A 20,872-nucleotide genomic window follows, 5' to 3' on the forward strand; every position below is an offset into this window, starting at 1 on the left:
ATTGAAGTCTCACAGCAGACACGCCCCTTCAAACTGAGTATTCAAAACCGGGAAGGAAAAATGCCTTTTATTTCTAAATGATGACAATTTTTAATGTAAACATCATACTAACATTATACACTCACCTACAGGATTATTAGGAACTCATACTAATACTGTGTTTGACCCCCTTTCGCCTTCAGAACTGCCTTAATTCTATGTGGCATTGACTCAACAAGGTGCTGAAAGCATTCTTTAGAAATGTTGGCCCATATTGATAGGAGAGCATCTTGCAGTTGATGGAGATTTGTGGGATGCACATCCAGGGCACGAAGCTCCCGTTCCAGCACATCCCAAAGATGCTCTATTGGGTTGAGATCTGGTGAATGTGGGGGCCATTTTAGTTCAGTGAACTCATTGTCATGTTCAAGAAACCAATTTGAAATGATTGGAGCTTTGTGACGGTGCATTATCCTGCTGGAAGTAGCCATCAGAGGATGGGGACATGGTGCTCATAAAGGGATGGACATGGTCAGAAACAATGCTCAGGTAGGCCGTGGCATTTAAACCATGCCCAATTGGCACTAAGGGGCCTAAAGTGTGCCAAGAAAACATCCCCCACACCATTACACCACCACCACCAGCCTGCACAGTGGTAACAAGGCATGATGGATCCATGTTCTCATTCTGTTTATGCCAAATTCTGACTCTACCATCTGAACGTCTCAACAGAAATCGAGACTCATCAGACCAGGCAACATTTTTCCAGTCTTCAACTGTCCAATTTTGGTGAGCTTGTGCAAATTGTCGCCTCTTTTTCCTATTTGTAGTGGAGATGAGTGGTACCCGGTGGGGTCTTCTGCTGTTGTAGCCCATCCGCCTCAAGGTTGTGTGTGTTGTGGCTTCACAAATGCTTTGCTGCATACCTCGGTTGTAACGAGTGGCTATTTCAGTCAAAGTTGCTCTTCTATCAGCTTGAATCAGTCGGCCCATTCTCCTCTGACCTCTAGCATCAACAAGGCATTTTCTCCCACAGGACTGCCGCATACTGGATGTTTTTCCCTTTTCACACCATTCTTTGTAAACCCTAGAAATGGTTGTGTGTGAAAATCCCAGTAACTGAGCAGATTGAGAAATACTCAGACCGGCCCGTCTGGCACCAACAACCATGCCACGCTCAAAATTGCTTAAATCACCTTTCTTTCCCATTCTGACATTCACAGGGTATATACAGAACTTCTTAAGTTGAATTTAATACCTTTTACTACCTTTTTTAATACCTTAAAAATATTTTTTAATACCAGCGCGACTTCAAGCTACAACTATAGTAGCGTAAATGAAATATCTTTCCAAATGGAATAACATATTGCATCACAATGTAACAAGGTCATTATAACTTAACATCAACTGCCCACAGAGATGAGAATAGAAATAAAGACAGAAGAGGAAGGAGACATCTTCTTCATAGTTTGTGCAGTGTACAGAGGGAAACGAGAGCAATTTTCACGGCGCAATATAGATTTTCTTTCTTTTTCGTTTTAAATCATGAAGGCGAGTCAGTGGATATCACACAAAAACGCAATGTGCGCGAGAGTCGGTGAAGTCTCAAACCTGGTCAATTATTCACTACAGAAAGTGAAAGTAAAATCTGACAAGCTTTCGGCGCATATTCTCAAAGAGACAAGAGATATCTCGTTATTTATATAAATCTACTTTAACGTATGCTGATAACGTATAGCCTATAACTGTCTGAATTTATATTCTTAATATTTCTCTTGTGGCCCATATTGTGAAACAAATTAGAAGAGCAGTATAGGCCCATTTCGTGTTAAACAAGTTGTTTTTGAAATAAAGCTGCTCTTACTTTCTGATAATACTGATATTATTGTAGTGTTCTGACATATAGACTGATAATCATTTTAATTATAGGCCTATAATTCCTTGTTTAATTGGACAAAATGTATTCAAATAATGACGAGTAAGCTAATCTATCTATTCTTTTATTATGCAGCGTCGGTTATGCATTGATGCATTATGAAGTTATCACGGGGGCAAATTAAATGTAATATCAATTTAATAATAAAAGTAGGCCTACCCTAATAATAATAATAATCATTTATATACATAAATTGTGAATGCTAAATCCTCTTGATATCGATAGCTGATGAATTTGATAGGCTATCTCTCTGTTATAGGTTTTTCGCGCATATTTCACTCGTATAGTGAGCAGACAAGTCGCGCTCGACGATCCGAGCCATGGTGTGAGCACATAAACCGTGAGCTTTGGCTTTACATCGCATGCGATCTACCCGTACAGTGTGAGGAGATAAGCTTGCTGAAATCGCAGTGTATGCCCAGCTTTAAGCAACTTGCATATTTCAAAACAGCTCTTCAATGCCATCGCTCAAATATAAAGAGTGGTGTTTAGTTGCAAGGTCTAAACACCTCAGCCCCTCAGCTCTGGTGTAGCGGTGGTGATAGGGCATAGCGTCTGCTGTCTGACGTCTGTCACGCACCTGTTGATGAAGCTGCTAGGACTAGCGCTACTGCTGACTGCAGTGGAGCAGTCGGGGTTGAGGGCAAAGCAGTGGAGGTTGAGGTCGTTGATGCATCCGTAGCGTAGCGCAGAACATTGATATGGGAAGCTGCTCGCTACGTCCGCGCGAGCTTGGTGGCTGCTATATGATTACGTTACATTTGCGATTTGACGCCATTCACCCCCACCCAGGTTATATTAATTGTCTTCTTGCAAACGTGGCAATAAGCCTCGCGGCTGTTGCAAACTACTGGCCTAAGCCAGTCTTTAAATCGTGAGTCCTCCAGCCAGAGGTCCGACAACTTGCATTTCCCCATGCTTTACTTACTGAATGGAAGCGAGCTCGCGTACATGTTTGCCAGCAAGCCAGCCGGGTACCGGTTTGTTTCAGCGCGCGCGCGCGAATGAACCACCTCACATGATATCGCGCAGGTCCTACTCTCAACATATAAATAAATCCACGCGAATTTTAGAAAAAAAAAGGCCTGTACTTTACTACAAACTGTACTACAAACACAAATTGAAAATGTATCTAAAAAAAATTGGGCTCGAAAATTTAATACCTCGTCAGATGACGTTTACTACTTTTTAATGCCCTTAATTTTGTCTAATTTCATTTACTACCTTTTACAACCCCGCGGACACCCTGATTCAGTGTGGAGTTCAGGAGATTGTCTTGACCAGAACCACACCCCTAAATGCATTGAAGCAACTGCCATGTGATTGGTTGATTAGATAATTGCATTAATGAGAAATTGAACAGGTGTTCCTAATAATCCTTTAGGTGAGTGTATGTGCACCCCAGGAAACATTATCAAACAATGCAGTTCATGACCCCTTTGAGTGCTAATATGATCAGCTCCACTTCTTTAGGGTTGAGTTAGGCTAGTTTTCTTGCCACTTACCAATGGGAGAAAACTTTTTCCTGTATGTGAACCACAGTCGTGATCGCACATCCGAGAGCAGCTCTGATTTCCCTGGAAGAGATAAAATGATCAAACCAAATATTAGTTTATAAATGTTTTGAATACGTCACTATTTTTGAAAATAGGCTCATTTTCCGTCTCCCCTAGAGTTAAACCGTTGAGTTTGACCGTTTTTGAATCCATTCAGCCGATTTCTGGGTCTGGCGGTAGCACTTTTAGCATAGCTTAGCATAGATCATTGAATCTGATTAGACCGTTAGCATCTCGCTCAAAATGACCAAAGAGTTTTTATATTTTTCCTATATATTTTCCAGAAATAGTGGCGTGTTCCTTTAAAGGCACAATATGTATTTTTTCACCACTAGAGGTCTCTTATTCTAGCCTGGATGCCAGCCGAACTTAGCCCCGTCCACAACATTTTAACTCGGGCAGTTCGGTCTGGACTTGATCCGTAGAGGAATAATTATGCCTGAACAGAAACTGTTCGGACCAATGAAATTGTCAGGGCGGGCTTTAGACGATGATGGACAGATGATCAACAGTAACGTAATCATCCACGTCATCAAAGGCGCTTGGGTTGAATTTGTTCTAATCCTAAACGGAGAACTAGTTTTTATATGCATTCACCTTTACTATTTCTCTCAGAAATGATGATCGTGTTGGTAAGTAAGTACTCTGTGTCTCCTTAAATAATTTTTTACAACACCGGCAAAGATTACACTCATCTTCTTCTTTTAACGTTACTTATTCCAGCGTGTGTGCAGACAGGGTTGCCAAGTTTTTACAACAAAACCCGCCCAATTGCTACTCAAAACTAGCCAAAAACAAGCCCAATAGCTTTCCGGGGGGGGGCATTTGGGGGGTAAAATATGTGTTATTTTGGTAGGGCTAACTGCTAAAATGTGCATTCCTGGGTCTGTATATCACATAATCGGGGTCGCTTCAACCCGCAGACTTGGCAATACAGGTCAGTTGAGTTCTGTTGACATTTGACAACTAATGTTATGCGTCGCTCCTTTGCTCTGATTGGTTGTAGGTCTATCCAATTGAGGTCTTTCCTGGTTGGGTTGAAACACGCCCCATAATCACAGCCCAACGGAGCAGATCAGACTCATATTCTGACTAGAATTGAGTATGATGACGTCAGGCTACTCTTATTCAAAACATTTTTCTTATTCAAAAAGCTTTTATTCTACCGCGAGCACTTCCGCTTCTGCTCGTGTGTGTGTGTGTGTAACGTAGCACCGTTTTATCATATCACACACATGTGAGTGTGTTAAAGTGATGTTATAATGCTACTCTGTGCGTTTGCTCTGCGACGTTTAACAAAGGGCGCCAATGTGAGTGTGCACACCGATGCGCAAAACGCCAGGCGTAAAAGCGTCATTTTTTAAAAAACGCCTCGGGTTTGTTTTTTTATTTTGACGCGGCATGTTAAAAACTGGCTGACCAATGAGATCACGTCCTGGAGCTGCTGAAGTGACCGTAAAACACCACTTGGTGGCGCTCAAACACAAAACGGTCTTGCCGCGCACACATTGATACGACGAAGAAGTAGTTAGTAGACAAAGAAGAAGATGAGCTGCTAATGCTGCTTTACAGTTAGCGAAAGTGTGTGAATGGGACATTATATGTCTATGGTTTTGGCAAGCACGTAAATAGAGTGCCGAAGTTATGACGTCACTTTGTAGGCCAAAACGCGGTAGTGAGTTAGCATTTTAGCCCTTCCGGTTCCCTCGCCCTAAAGTCTATGGGGTTTTTGAATGGGTTTTTGCTAAATCGCCTGAAATAAGGTCTGTGGTTAACAAAGCCTCTAAATATTTTCACGTTTTGATCTATGACATAAAACACATTAGTTAAAACCTGCTTGTGATTTTTTTAAACTTTATTGTGTCTTAAAAATGGTGGTTGCTAACAAGTTGCTAAAAGGGACTACATCCTTTGGCGGGGACTTTAGACGTCATCGTGACAAACAGGCAATCTCTCACTAGCCCGCGTTTCAGCCTAAGAATGAAGAACTTATGTGGCGTGAATAAATCGCGCTATTCGTGCGAAGTTGGACGCTTGAACATTTTGAGTTTACTCGCTTCATACGCGCGTGACATTCACTTCACAACAGACGCAAATTCGCCTCATGGGCGGGGCTTCTGCCAGCGGCTCGTCTCGTTGAGAAATGGCTGACATGGGCTGTGTTTACACGTCTTTTTGTGTTAAAATCTACTGTTAATGTGTGACAAAACTTAGTTTTAAGACTTTTCAGTCGATAATGTAGTTGTTTAAAGCTCAAATCTGTGGTTTATTTATATAAAGAGTGCCTATTTGAACATTTTATCTGGTGTTTTCGGAGTTGTGAGCTCCAGCAGCGGCGTTCCGCGCTTGTTTAGCCGGCGAGAGTAGACTTTCCTCGGCTAGTCCTTCTGCCGCCTGCCGCTGGCTCTGATGTCTCTGTGGCGTCTCCAGCTATAATTCGTCTTGTGGAGATTTAACGGCCCATATTTGCTCTCATGGATCTATAATTTGTTCCCTGGCAAATCGTTTAGGCTGAGGGCAAAGTGAAGTTTCATTACTTTTAGGCTATAACTGTACGTTACCGTTGTAAGTTAGCCGGCTAGCACTGACTTTGAATGTTTGACTGCATTGTTTGCTTTATTTAATGTATAGCTTATTATACATTTTACTTATACTTTTGTATTATTGATCAAACATAAACTTGCATTTAACAAAAAGAGACTGGATTGTGTTTCATGTCATTTAATGTTATCACAGTGATAATCATATTGTCTGAAAAAAATATATAAATCTCAGAGAGGCACACATAAACAAAATTAGTTTCTAACATTTTTGGAAAAATCGAATGGGCAATATTTCTCATGAAAAAGTGGATAAGTGTTCATACACAGCGCAGATCATAATGAGCGAGCGTGTTTTTTTAAATAAAGTTTGAGGAAGCTTGATGATGACGTTGATCCGCGACCATGGTGTGCTGTAGTCCGTTTATAGCCTACCGTTAGCATTTTATATCTGACGGCTTTATTTAGGCTTCAAAATGTATACATTTTGAATTAATTTGTAAAGATTATCTTGAGCCGGAGAACAATCATTAGTTTCTGTCCATCAATGATCCAAACAGTGTCGAATAAAACACATCAGATATTAAAGCGGCGCTAGTGTTTCCACGCTTATTTCTCTGGATTTAAACGTTCTTGGAAACATTTCGGATAATGTAAGTACACAAGTATAAATATATGACACTGTTCTAGTGGATTTTGGATATTTTAATCCAAAAAAACTTACATATTGTGCCTTTAAGTGTTGTGAGCGGGACTTTTATTTTGACACTGCAGAGGTTTATTTTATTATGATGTATGTTTTTGGGGCTTCAAAATCTCGACCCCCATTCACTACCATTATAAAGCTTGGAAGAGCCAGGATATTATTAATATAACTATGATTGTATTCGTCTGAAAGAAGTCATATACACCTAGGATGGCTTGAGGGAGAGTAAATCATGGGATAATTTTAATTTTTTTGGGTATTATGCATTATGAATTGTGGCATGTCTTACTTGTTTTAACATGGTAACATTCTCCCAGGATCCACACTGGCTCGTCTGCTTCCGGCAGGTCTTCTAGATACTCGGAAAACTGATTCTCATACTTGGCTAGAACTGGAATAGACACGATAGAGTTGCGACACACAGTCAACATGCATTACTTGCACTTTCTGCCACCCGGAAATCCCGATAAAGCAATGATAACACCATAAAAATGACATGTTCATATTGTGTTTACTTGGGACTTCGAGGTACTTGAATCCCACCATGGTACATGTCAACAAAACATGGTATATGTCCACAAACATGGTATCACCATGGTAATTTAATGTCAATGCTCACTGTGAACAACAACAACACGGGCTTGTGGAATATACAAACTCTATTTGTCTGAATTTGTAAGTCAAAGATACACAGGCCAATATAGAACAATGAGAAAACTTGAAACTCAGTTACGAAATGTCCTCTGGGAGAATCCCAAGCGGATCTTACTAGACTTTTCTCGACGGTTTTCTAACTTAAGACGTCACCTGGACATGGTAATGAATCGTTAGATTGCAGAACAATTTCGTGTTTTTATTAACCATAATTTCCCTACCTGCCTCCATCCTCGGCCGTCATCGGATACAAATACATCGCGGTGCACTGTGGGTAACGCAGTCCAAGTCCGAGTCGTTCCATCAGTCGGCGGTGCCATAAAAACTACAATGACCAGGTTTAGAGGCTGAGACGCGGAAGTCGAGTCTTATCATAACAAATACTGGGGCTTGTAGTTTATTTTTCCGTCCATCTTTTTACGTCATTTCTATTTTCCCACAACAGAGGCCGGGAAAGCAGCGGATTTTATAAGATACCCTCGAGACATCACTCTGAGGTATTGATTCATCGTCTTTAGCGTTATAAAGCGAGTTGGTATTATTGGTTACAGTCGTGTGTTTTGTTTGTTTTTGTTGGTTTACATGCTAGCTTGACAAAGCTAGTCCGCTAGCTTTTTAATCATTCGTTTAGTTTGATCATCTAAATTACATTTCCCATCTTAATTTAATAACCTTTATCCATTATAAACACTTGCTAAGCATAGATTTAATGTTCATTTATGTACTTGTCTTTAGGTAGGCGTTTTTGAGTAACTATTTGCAGTTCATTCATGACCGTGTATTAAATTATTGTTAAAATACACATTGTCTATTAATGTGAGGTCAAATAATAACTCCAGAAAGATTATAAAGGAATTATAAAGATAATGGTCTAGCATTCACTGTTTCTACATATACTATACTCTGCTATCTATCAGTAACTGTAAATATGGATAATCTTCTTTCATAATTTCCTCCATGTTGCTCAAGGCTTGCTTTTCAGATTATTAATCTATTTTTTAATATAAAATTTCGTTTTTTTAATTATTAGTATTTTATAAAAATACCCTATTAATAATCTGAAAAACAAGTTATATAAAAAAAAAAATGACCAGGAATTGAGTATTTTACATTTAGTTTGAATGTATTTTTGCATGCATTTAAAGTTCCAAAATTATTATAAAACATATGAATTCCAAAAACAGAGCCTTGTACAATAAATTGGATATATATGTTTTAACATTTTACTCTTAGTTTGATATCATAATGTCAAATAGTAAAATAGTTTTATTGATTTATAGGGCTAATTCATATTTTATTTGTTTAAATGAAGCCTTGAGTTTGTTTATGTGTATCTAAATGTTGGTTGAAATGCACAGAGAGTTTAATGGGGATTAAACTAAATATCAAAAGATGTTAAACCACACCTTTTCAATGAACAGTGTTGGGGAAAGTTACTTTGAAAAGTAAAAGTTGAGTTACTTAGTTACTTTTTAAGAAAAGTAATGTGTTACGTTACTTTTGCGTTACTTTTTCTCACCTGGGCTGGGCTTGTTTTTGGGGTTTTTTATAACAAAAAAAAGTTATATTTTTGTAAATCTTCATACCAAAATTTAAATAATAAGCCCCAGGCTGAGGTAAAAATGCAGATTCCCGCATGAACACTAGAGGGCGCAGCTCTGGATAATGGAGAAGAGGACGCAAGAGAAAAAAGTTTTACCAATAAAAACAAAAAATCTAGTAATTTTCATCATCAAAGGTCAGAAGCAAGACATTGGCAAATTAAATATAAAGGTAGATTATGCATAAAAATAGTTGTTTTATTTAACATTTAATTATTGGCGGTTTGTTAGTACTCTGATTTAGCATTTGACTGATTTTATTCATTTTGAGGAGTACAGAATCTTTATTGTGCAAGTGAGATGAATCAATGCTCACATTTAGTCTAGAACTACAATAACCATCATGTTCACACACACACACACACACACACACACACACACACACACACACACACACACACACACACACACACGCCTCTGCACTTATTTTATTCTCATCATGGGGGCAGGAGAGCTGTCAGTCAAACTAATGTGAAAAAGTAACTTTTTTGAAAAAGTAACTCAGATATTTTGCTGTAAATTTGAAAAGTAATGCGTTACTTTACTAGTTACTTGGAAAAAGTAATATTATTACGTAACTCAAGTTACTTGTAATTAGTGTTAGACCGATATATCGGGCCGTTATTTGCGATTTTTAAGTGTATCGGCCGATTTTTCCCCTGCATTATTTCCAGACAGGCGTCCACAGGGCAGCTCTCACCGTCTTCACACTGTCTTGCTCTCCCTCGCGCATATTAATCAAAATCAATTGAGAATTGACACGATGGTAAAAGGTGGAAAGACTGAAGTTTCACGTGGAGCATTGGGAGATTTTTTCCTGAATTACCGCTGGTGTTGCTCTACAAGAGATTAAGGGAAGTGCACCTACACTCTAAACAATGCTGGGTTAAAAATAACCCAAGTTGGGTTGAAAATGGACTGACACATCAATTGGTTGTTTTAACCCAGCAATTGGGTTGTTTTAAGCAAACATTTAACCCAACCGCTGGGTCAAAACAACCCAATTGCTGGGTTAGTCCATATTCAACCCAACTTGGGTTATTTTTTTAGAGTGTAAGCATTAAATGACTAGGTTGTAAATAGTTTAGTATAGTACAGTCAGTGTGCACTTTATTATGCTGCTTGCTTGTTGATACTGTGCGCAATAGTGTAATTATTTTATTTATGCTTAAATATTTATTTTCACCACTGAACTCTTTTTTTTCTTGTTCCACCTCACCTGTATTTGTTAAATATAGTTTTTTTAGTTCAATAAATGTTCCTTTTTTAAAATTGTACATTTTAAATTATCATCATGATCATTGTGTCATTTTTATGTTGTAAATTGAGGCAGTATCGGCTCCAAATATCGGCTCAAGAAAATCGGCAGCTCGTATCGCTCATCGGTTAAAACTGATGAAAAAAAATCGGTATCGGCACTAAAAAATCCATATCAGTCGAACCCTACTTGTAATGCGACTGTCCATGAATATGAGGTCCCAATAACTGCAGAAATATTATAAAATGAGATGTAAGTGATGTCCCAGAACTGATTTTCCCGTCCTCAGGTGCAGAATGTCGTACGTCTTCATCAGCGACTCTCTTCAGACCACAGTGCCTCTGCTGCAGGCCTGCATCGACGGGGATCTGGCGCACACCAAGCGGCTCCTGGAGTCCGGGTTCGACCCCAACACGCGGGACTGCCGCGGGCGCACCGGGCTGCACCTGGGGGCCGCGCGGGGGAATGTGGAGATCTGCTGCCTGCTGCATAAGTTCGGGGCGGATCTGCTGGCCACGGACGCCCAGGGCAACACCGCCCTGCACATGTGTGGACATGTGGACACCATCCAGTTCCTGGTGACCAACGGCCTCAAGATTGACATCTGGTCAGTGGATGTTTCCCTTATACATATGATGGTTCTTTTACATGCTATAGGTGTACACAAGTACCAGTCAAACTTGCACGGACACACACACTCACTCACTCACGCGGACACACACACACACACACACACTGCCCCTACCCCTAAACCTACCCATCACACACACACACACACACTGCCCCTGCCCCTAAACTTACCCATCACACACTCCCACACACACTGCCCCTACCCCTAAACCTACCCATCACAGGAGACTGTGCAGTTCACTTTCTGTGAAAAAAACCTCATTCTGTGATTTATAAGCATTTTGAAAAGTGAGGACATGGGGAACGTCCTCATATTTCACCCTCTTTTTGTAATACCCATGTCATTATACACATTTGTGTCCTAATATTTCACAAAATATCAGGACACAGACACACACACACACACACTCGCGGACACACACACTCACTCACTCACACACACACACTCGCGGACACACTCACTCGCACGGACACACTCACTCACTCGCGCGGACACACTCGCTCACTCGCACGGACACACTCGCTCACTCGCGCGGACACACTCGCTCACTCGCGCGGACACACACACTCGCTCACTCGCGCGGACACACTCACTCACTCACTCGCGTGGACACACTCACTCACTCACTCGCGCGGACACACTCACTCACTCGCGAGGACACACTCGCTCACTCGCGAGGACACACTCGCTCACTCGCGCGGACACACTCGCTCACTCGCGCGGACACACTCGCGCGGACACACTCGCGCGGACACACTCGCGCGGACACACTCGCGCGGGCTCACTCGCGCGGACACACTCGCGCGGGCTCACTCGCGCGGACACACTCGCGCGGGCTCACTCGCGCGGGCTCACTCGCGCGGACACACTCGCTCACTCGCGCGGACACACTCGCTCACTCGCGCGGACACACTCGCTCACTCGCGCGGACACACTCGCTCACTCGCGCGGACACACTCGCTCACTCGCGCGGACACACTCGCTCACTCGCGCGGACACACTCGCTCACTCGCGCGGACACACTCGCTCACTCGCGCGGACACACTCGCTCACTCGCGCGGACACACTCGCTCACTCGCGCGGACACACTCGCTCACTCGCGCGGACACACTCGCTCACTCGCGCGGACACACTCGCTCACTCGCGCGGACACACTCGCGCGGACACACTCGCTCACTCGCGCGGACACACTCGCTCACTCGCGCGGACACACTCGCTCACTCGCGCGGACACACTCGCGCGGACACACTCGCGCGGACACACTCGCGCGGACACACTCGCGCGGGCTCACTCGCGCGGACACACTCGCGCGGGCTCACTCGCGCGGACACACTCGCTCACTCGCGCGGACACACTCGCTCACTCGCGCGGACACACTCGCTCACTCGCGCGGACACACTCGCTCACTCGCGCGGACACACTCGCTCACTCGCGCGGACACACTCGCTCACTCGCGCGGACACACTCGCTCACTCGCGCGGACACACACACTCGCTCACTCGCGCGGACACACACACTCGCTCACTCGCGCGGACACACACACTCGCTCACTCGCGCGGACACACACACTCGCTCACTCGCGCGGACACACACACTCGCTCACTCGCGCGGACACACACACTCGCTCACTCGCGCGGACACACACACTCGCTCACTCGCGCGGACACACACACTCGCTCACTCGCGCGGACACACACACTCGCTCACTCGCGCGGACACACACACTCGCTCACTCGCGCGGACACACACACTCGCTCACTCGCGCGGACACACACACTCGCGCGGACACACACACTCGCTCACTCGCGCGGACACACACACTCGCTCACTCGCGCGGACACACACACTCGCTCACTCGCGCGGACACACACACTCGCTCACTCGCGCGGACACACACACTCACTCACTCGCGCGGACACACACACTCACTCACTCGCGCGGACACACACACTCACTCACTCCCGCGGACAAACTCACTCACCCGCGAGGACACACACACTCACTCACTCGCGAGGACACACTCACTCACTCGCGCGGACACACTCACTCACTCCCGCGGACAAACTCACTCACTCCCGCGGACAAACTCACTCACTCGCGCGGACACACTCACTCACTCGCGCGGACACACTCACTCGCGCGGACACACACACTCACTCACTCGCGCGGACACACACACTCACTCACTCGCGCGGACACACTCACTCACTCGCGCGGACACACTCGCGCGGACACACTCACTCACTCGCGCGGACACACTCACTCACTCCCGCGGACAAACTCACTCACTCGCGCGGACACACTCACTCACTCGCGCGGACACACTCACTCACTCACTCGCGCGGACACACTCACTCACTCGCGCGGACACACACACTCACTCACTCGCGCGGACACACACACTCACTCACTCGCGCGGACACACTCACTCACTCGCGCGGACACACTCGCGCGGACACACTCACTCACTCGCGCGGACACACTCACTCACTCGCGCGGACACACTCACTCACTCGCGAGGACACACTCACTCACTCGCGCGGACACACTCACTCACTCCCGCGGACACACTCACTCACTCGCGCGGACACACTCACTCACTCGCGCGGACACACTCACTCACTCGCGCGGACACACACACTCACTCACTCGCGCGGACACACACACTCACTCACTCGCGCGGACACACTCACTCACTCACTCGCGCGGACACACTCACTCACTCGCGCGGACACACTCGCGCGGACACACTCACTCACTCGCGCGGACACACTCACTCACTCGCGCGGACACACTCACTCACTCGCGCGGACACACTCACTCACTCGCGCGGACACACTCACTCACTCGCGCGGACACACTCACTCACTCGCGCGGACACACTCACTCACTCGCGCGGACACACTCACTCACTCGCGCGGACACACTCACTCACTCGCGCGGACACACTCACTCACTCGCGCGGACACACTCACTCACTCGCGCGGACACACTCACTCACTCACTCACTCGCGCACGCACTCACTCACTCACTCGCGCGGACGCACTCACTCACTCACTCGCGCGGACGCACTCACTCACTCACTCGCGCGGACGCACTCACTCACTCACTCGCGCGGACACACTCACTCACTCGCGCGGACACACTCACTCGCGCAGACACACTCACTCACTCACTCACTCGCGCGGACACACTCACTCGCGCGGACACACTCACTCACTCACTCACTCGCGCGGACACACTCACTCGCGCGGACACACTCACTCACTCACTCGCGCGGACATACTCACTCTCGTTTTCTGGGTCTGGTGTCAATAAAAGCTTTTCTTTGACTAACAAGGAAGTTTTCAGCTCTGAAACTTACAGGATATTCTTATATTACCATGACCTTTTATATATCAAAAGCTCAAGGGAAAGTTGATTTCTCAGTTCATCACCCCTTTAATATCCTTTAAGATTCTGGTTCTTAACCAACTTTTCTTGGGGTTTCTCCATTTGCTAGTATGTTGGTAGCATGATTTAGCATGTTGTCATGATTAACATATTTTTTTACATGATTTAAAGGGATAGTTCACCCAAAAATAAAAATTCTGTCATCATTTACTCGCCCTCAAGTTGGTCCAAACCTGTATGAGTTTCTTTGTTCTGCTGAACACAAAAGAAGATATTTAGAAGAATGTTTGTAACCAAGCAGAGAGAGCAACCATTGACTACCATAGTAGGGGAAAAAATACTATGATAGTCAATGGTTGCTCTCTCTGTTTTGTTACAAACATTCTTTAAAATATCTTATTTTGTGTTCGGCAGAACAAAGAAACTCATACAGGTTTGGACCAACTTGAGGGCGAGTAAATGATGACAGAGTTTTTATTTTTGGGTGAACATAGTTTGCATGTTTCTTGCATTTTTACCATGTTGGTAGCATGATTTAGCACATTTCTAGTATGTTGATAGCATGATTACCATGTTATTAGCATGATTTAGCACATTTTTAACATGCTGGTTGCATGTTGCTACAATGATTAGCACATTACTAGCATGATTAGCATGTTTCAGCGTGTTCTATGACAGTCATTGAGCTTTGCTAGTGATAGACAGCTTAAAAAACTCCATAAGTTTTGACCCCCTCAATGAAAGTCTATGGGAATATTCATAGTGTTGATTGTCTGGAGGTCTGTTAAAGGGTTAGTTCACCCAAAAATGTAAATTCTGTCATTAATTCCTCACCCTCATGTGGTTGGACACCCGTCAGACCTCCGTTCATCTTCAGACACAAATGAAGATATTTTAGTGTAAAGCTGATGCTGAGAAAGGCTTCAGATAGGCCTCCATTGGCATTCAGTACATTTACACTCACAAGACCCATAAAAGACACTAAAAACGTCGTTACAAAGTCCATCTCACCACAGTGACTCTACAATCATTTGACGATGCGACGACAATAGTTTTTGTGCGCAAAAAAAAATCTAAATAACACCTTTATCCAGCTTGTTCTTGTCTTCCGTGTGTGCCTCCACGACGCATGCGCGAGAATATGACGCAGATCCGGCGTTCGGACACATGACCCAGAAGAGATTTGTGTACAAGCAGAGGAAGACGCGCGTGTCTCAGCTGTTGAATTCTACATTGATCGTGCTTTAGGTCTCGGCGTAGTTCTCAAAATGGGGCTAAAGTGTGCATTTCATGGATTCCCGAACGCCGACGCTACGTCATATTCTCGCGCATGCGTCGTGGAGATACACGGAAGACAAGAACAAGCTGGATAAAGGCGTTATTTAGATTTTTTTTGCGCACAAAAACTATTGTCGTCGCATCGTAAAATTATTGTAGAGTCACTGTGGTGAGATGGACTTTGTAACGACGTTTTTAGTGCCTTTTATGGGTCTTGTGAGTGTGAATGTACTGAATGCCAATGGAGGCCTATCTGAAGCCTTTCTCAGCATCAGCTTTACACTAAAATATCTTCATTTGTGTCTGAAGATGAACGGAGGTCTGACGGGTGTCCAACGACATGAGGGTGAGAAATTAATGACAGAATTTTCATTTTTGGCTGAACTAACCCTTTAAGTTGATCTCTGGCCAGTGTTGATAAAGTATGTCATCAAACTCTAGCATTTATTTATGTGTGTTTTCCCCAGCAATCACAACGGAGCCACTCCACTGGTGCTGGCCAAGAGACGGGGCGTGAGCACGGACGCGCTGCACCTGCTGGAGGGGCTGGAGGAGCAGGAGGTGAAGGGCTTCAACCGCAGCTCACACTCCAGCCTGGAGAAGATGCACATGGCCGAGAACGAAAGGTGAGATGCTGACCGCTATATATCCAGAGCTTAAAGGATTAGTTCACTTTTAAATCAACTTTTGCTGATCATTTACTCGCCCCCCTGTCATCCAAGATGTCCATGTTTTTCTTTCTGCAGTCGAAAAGAAATTAAGCTTTTTGATGAAAACAGTCCAGGGTTTTTCTCCATATAATGGACTTCAATGGGCTCCAAACGGTTCAAGGTCCAAATGACAGTTTCAGTGCAGCTTCAAAGGGCTTTAAACGACACCAGATGATGAATAAGGGTCTTATCTAGCCAAACCATCAGTTTCTGGGAGATTTATGCTGTTATTTTATAATCGATTATTTTATAATTAGGGCCGGGACTTTAACGCGTTAATTAAGATTAATTCATTACGGGACTTTAACGCGTTGATTAAAGGGTTAGTTCACCCAAAAATGAAAATTCTGTCAGTAATTACTCACCCTCATGTTGTTCCAACCATGTAAGACCTTCGTTCATCTTCGGAACATAATTTAGTATATTTTTGATGAAATCTGAGAGCTGTCTCACTCCTCCATAGGCTTTCAGAGGGAATGAAACTTGATGGCCCAGAATAGTAAGTAAAAACGTCATTTAAGGAGTCCAAATGACTACAGTGGCTCTGTATTAAACAACAAAAATAACGACTTTATCACACTATTATTGTTGTTCAATTTGAGCCTCTGACGAGAGTTCGCGGGAGAGCCACGACGCATGCGCGAGAACTCAGATTAACCCTACTCCGAAAGAGTGAGCAGCCAGTCAAGCATTAGTAGAAGAAGAACGCCGTAATCTCAGTTCTCGCGCATGCGTCGTGGCTCTCCCGCGAACTCTCGTCAGAGGCTCAAATTGAACAACAATAATAGTGTGATAAAGACGTTATTTTTGTTGTTTTTCCGCTCAAAAAGTATTTTCGTCGCATGATAGACTTAATACAGAGCCACTGTAGTCATTTGGACTCCTTAAATGATGTTTTTACTTACTATTCTGGGCCATCAAGTTTCATTCCCTCTGAAAGCCTATATGAGAGTGAGACAGCTCTCAGATTTCATCAAAAATATACTAAATTATGTTCCGAAGATGAACGAAGGTCTTACATGGTTGGAACAACATGAGGGTGAGTAATTACTGACAGAATTTTCATTTTTGGGTGAACTAACCCTTTAAGCTTATGTATTCAGTCATTATTCAATGGTATACTAAAAATCCATGTGAAAAAAATTACTTCTCACTGTTCTCAGGTCAAATAATTATATGCAATTAAAATGCGTTAATTTCGATTAATTCATTACAAAGCCTCTAATTAATTAGATACATTTTTTTAATCGAGTCCCGGCCCTATTTATAATTGATCGTCTCTGAGCTCCGCCATAACTTCCGCTAAGTGAGGTCAAATACGAGCGTGTTCATAGATGTATACGTAGAGGCCTCATTAGCGACTGCACGGATCAGTAGAATGAAGCATCTACTATCGATATATCTATGACCACGATCTATTTTGACCTCACTCTCCGGAAGTTATGGCTGAGCTCAGAGATGATCACGTTCGTCTGTTAAGAGGTAAAATAACAGCATAAATACTGCTGGGTTTCTCTCAGAAACTGATGGTTTGGCTAGATAAGACCCTTATTCATCATCTGGTGTCGTTTAAAGCCCTTTGAAGCTGCACTGAAACTGTCATTTGGACATTGAACCGTTTGGGTCCCATTGAAGTCCATTATATGGAGAAAAACCCTGGACTGTTTTCATCAAAAAGCTTAATTTCTTTTCGACTTTAGAAAGAAAGACATGGACATCCTGGATGACATGAGGGTGAATAAATGATCAGCAAAAGTTTATTTAAAAGTGAACTAATCCTGTAACCTGATAAGTGTCCTGACTCCTGACGGGCTGATGTGTGTGTGTGTGTGTGTGTGTGTGTGCCGCAGTGCCATGGAGAGCCACTCGCTGCTCCACCCACACCTCCACCACGGGGACGGCGTGCTGTCCAGCTTCCGCACCACCTGGCAGGAGTTTGTGGAGGATCTGGGCTTCTGGAGGGTGCTCCTGCTGCTCCTCGTCATCGCTCTGCTCTCGCTCGGCATCGCCTATTACGTCAGCGGAGTCTTACCGTTCGCATCTAACCAGCTGGAGCTGGTGCACTGAGGCACTGGCAGATGAAAGATCATTACAAACAGAGATTTTTTAATCCTTCATTAGCCCATGATTGGCTTAATTAGCTTCATAACCACGCTTCAAAGCTCAACCATACATTCTGTGTGTGTATATTAATGTAAATAGATCTTTCATGTGCTAAAACATTTTTTGGAAACCCATACGAAAATTAACCATGATTTTACTAGACATAAAACCAGGGTTTCTGCAAGTCTTAAAGGGTCTTTAAAAGGTCTTAAGTGATTTCACACAGTTCACTCGGGGCTTTGCAAGTGCAGCTCCTATCCCTTTGAATGGGGAAACATCAAATTCTCCAAAACTGTTTTTTTTTTTTTTTGTATATTAATGTAAATAGACCTTTCATGTGCTAAATAAAATGTTCCCTCTCTCTTGTGTGTTTGGAAACCCATACGAAAATTAACCACGATTTTACTAAAAATAAAACCAATTAACCAATCTAAAAAGGTATTTTAAAAGGGTCTTAAAAAGGTATTTAAAAGATCTTAAAGGGGTCTTGAAAATGTATAAAAAGGTATTTAAAAGGGTTTTAAATATTTCTTAAAAGGTCTTTAAAAGGGTGTTGAAAAGAGTCTTAAAATGTCTTTAAAGGGATATTTAAAAGGGTCGTAGAATGTCTTTAAAGGGGTATTAAAAGGTAATTAAAAGGGTCTTTAAAGGGATATTTAAAAGGGTCTTTAAAATGGTCTTAGAATGTCTTTAAAAGGGTCTTAAAATGTCATGTCTTTAAAAGGGTCAAGGGTCTTAAAATGTCTTTAAAGAGGTCTTAAAAGGTATTTAAAATGGTCTTGAGATGTCTTTAAAAGGGTCTTTAAATGTCTTTAAAAGGGTCTTTAAATTTGTCTTTAAAGGGATATTTATAAGGGTCTTAGAATGTCTTTAAAGGGGTCTTAAAAGGTATTTAAAATGGATATTTAAAAGGTATTTAAAATGGTCTTAGAATGTCTTTAAAAGGGTCTTTAAAATGGTATTTAAAGGGATATTTAAAAGGTCTTAAAAAGGGGACTTAAAAGGTATTTAAAATGGTTATTTAAAAGGTATTTAAAATGGTCTTAGAATGTATTTAAAAGGGTCTTAGAATGTCTTTAAAGGGGTATTAAAAGGTAATTAAAAGGGTCTTTAAAGGGATATTTAAAAGGGTCTTTAAAATGGTCTTAGAATGTCTCTAAAAGGGTCTTAAAATGTCATGTCTTTAAAAGGGTCAAGGGTCTTAAAATGTCTTTAAAGGGGTCTTAAAAGGTATTTAAAATGGTCTTGAGATGTCTTTAAAAGGGTCTTTAAATGTCTTTAAAATGGTCTTTAAATTTGTCTTTAAAGGGATATTTATAAGGGTCTTAGAATGTCTTTAAAAGGGTCTTTAAAATGGTATTTAAAGGGATATTTAAAAGGTCTTTAAAATGGGACTTAAAAGGGTCTTAGAATGTCTTTAAAAGGGACTTAAAAGGTATTTAAAATGGATATTTAAAAGGTATTTAAAATGGTCTTAGAATGTATTTAAAAGGCTCTTAGAATGTCTTTAAAAGGGTCTTTAAAATGGTATTTAAAGGGATATTTAAAAGGTCTTTAAAAGGGTCTTAGAATGTCTTTAAAAGGGACTTAAAAGGGTCTTAGAATGTCTTTAAAAGGGATATTTAAAAGATCTTTAAAAGGGTCTTTAAAATGTCCTTAAAAAGTCTTAACACACTGAGGAAAAACATGACTTTTTGCAGTTTGATCAGAAGGTACAGTAAAAGTTATTTCCATATTGTGGTGATTTTGATCAAAACGAATCAAGTTTTTTTTTTAGTAAAATTAATTCCAAAGTGACAGATAATTGTTGGAAGATGCATTTTCAAACTCTGAAGTGTTTCTCCTTAAACATTTAGTGAACTGATATATTGTGTTCCCTTCAATTCATGTTCACATTTTCATTACCTGGCCTTATAAAGGTCTTAAATCTGCAAACAACTGTTTATAGTAGTTAAAGATGGTAAGCACAACTTAATCATGGTTTTGCTACATTAACCATGTATTTGTAGGAGATCTGGGGTTATAAATGGTAATCAATTTGCCAAAAAACATGGTTACTAAACTTTTACTGCAATAAAACCATGGTTACTACACTTTTGGTTAATTTTCATAAGGAATACGTTTTTGTAGTGTATTCTGCACATTAATGTTATTGAGTGTGTGACAGCCCACCTTGACACTATTTGATTTAAATCATTAGAGTTGCATATTAAAGTTTACTGGCATTTTATATAGAGTTAAAATAAAAAAATTGCCTGTGCGAAGTCACGTTTTTATTTTTATTTTTTGGAAGATAGAAAAAGTGGATTATAAGATGTGAAATGAATTGGTAACCGGAGATCCGAAAATTATATTGTAATATTTTAAACATGTCAAAATTCCACTATATAAACACTGGGGATGAATTTAGTCAGTTTTGTTTATGTATATACAATTTTTGCCAGTGTATGTGTTCAAGACCCTTGTTAACATTGTTTTCATAATAAATAGTGTTTACCCTTAACTAAATGACACATAATTATAGTT

At 42.3% G+C, this 20,872-nt stretch overlaps 2 protein-coding genes across 4 annotated transcripts in view; one reads left to right on the top strand and one right to left on the bottom strand.

Annotated features, from left to right (window-relative positions):
* The window catches only part of atg4a (autophagy related 4A, cysteine peptidase), a 26,665-nt gene extending 19,022 nt beyond the window's left edge, over positions 1-7,643 (bottom strand). Inside the window, exons 1-3 of one of the 3 annotated variants that reach the window (XM_079835113.1) lie at positions 7,593-7,643; positions 7,007-7,108; positions 3,421-3,492 (exon numbers count right to left, since the gene is read on the bottom strand). In XM_079835113.1, coding sequence (XP_079691239.1) covers positions 3,421-3,492; positions 7,007-7,108; positions 7,593-7,602 — 184 coding nt within the window. In that variant the 5' untranslated portion in view covers positions 7,603-7,643. Of the gene's footprint in view, positions 1-3,420; positions 3,493-7,006; positions 7,109-7,232 lie in introns of all 3 variants that reach the window. The other 2 variants (XM_079835112.1, XM_079835114.1) reach the window with 2 other exon arrangements.
* A 98-nt stretch (positions 7,644-7,741) lies between these two features.
* ankrd46a (ankyrin repeat domain 46a) lies at positions 7,742-18,707 on the top strand. The gene is made up of 4 exons (XM_079834739.1): positions 7,742-7,868; positions 10,520-10,837; positions 16,001-16,159; positions 18,094-18,707. The coding sequence occupies exons 2-4, from the start codon at positions 10,527-10,529 to the stop codon at positions 18,308-18,310; spliced, it is 687 nt and encodes a 228-aa protein (XP_079690865.1). The 5' UTR covers positions 7,742-7,868; positions 10,520-10,526; the 3' UTR covers positions 18,311-18,707.
* The last annotated feature ends 2,165 nt before the right edge of the window (positions 18,708-20,872 follow it).

Source organism: Gobio gobio (genome assembly GCF_949357685.1).
Source record: "Gobio gobio genome assembly, chromosome: 14".
NCBI lineage: Eukaryota > Metazoa > Chordata > Actinopteri > Cypriniformes > Gobionidae > Gobio > Gobio gobio.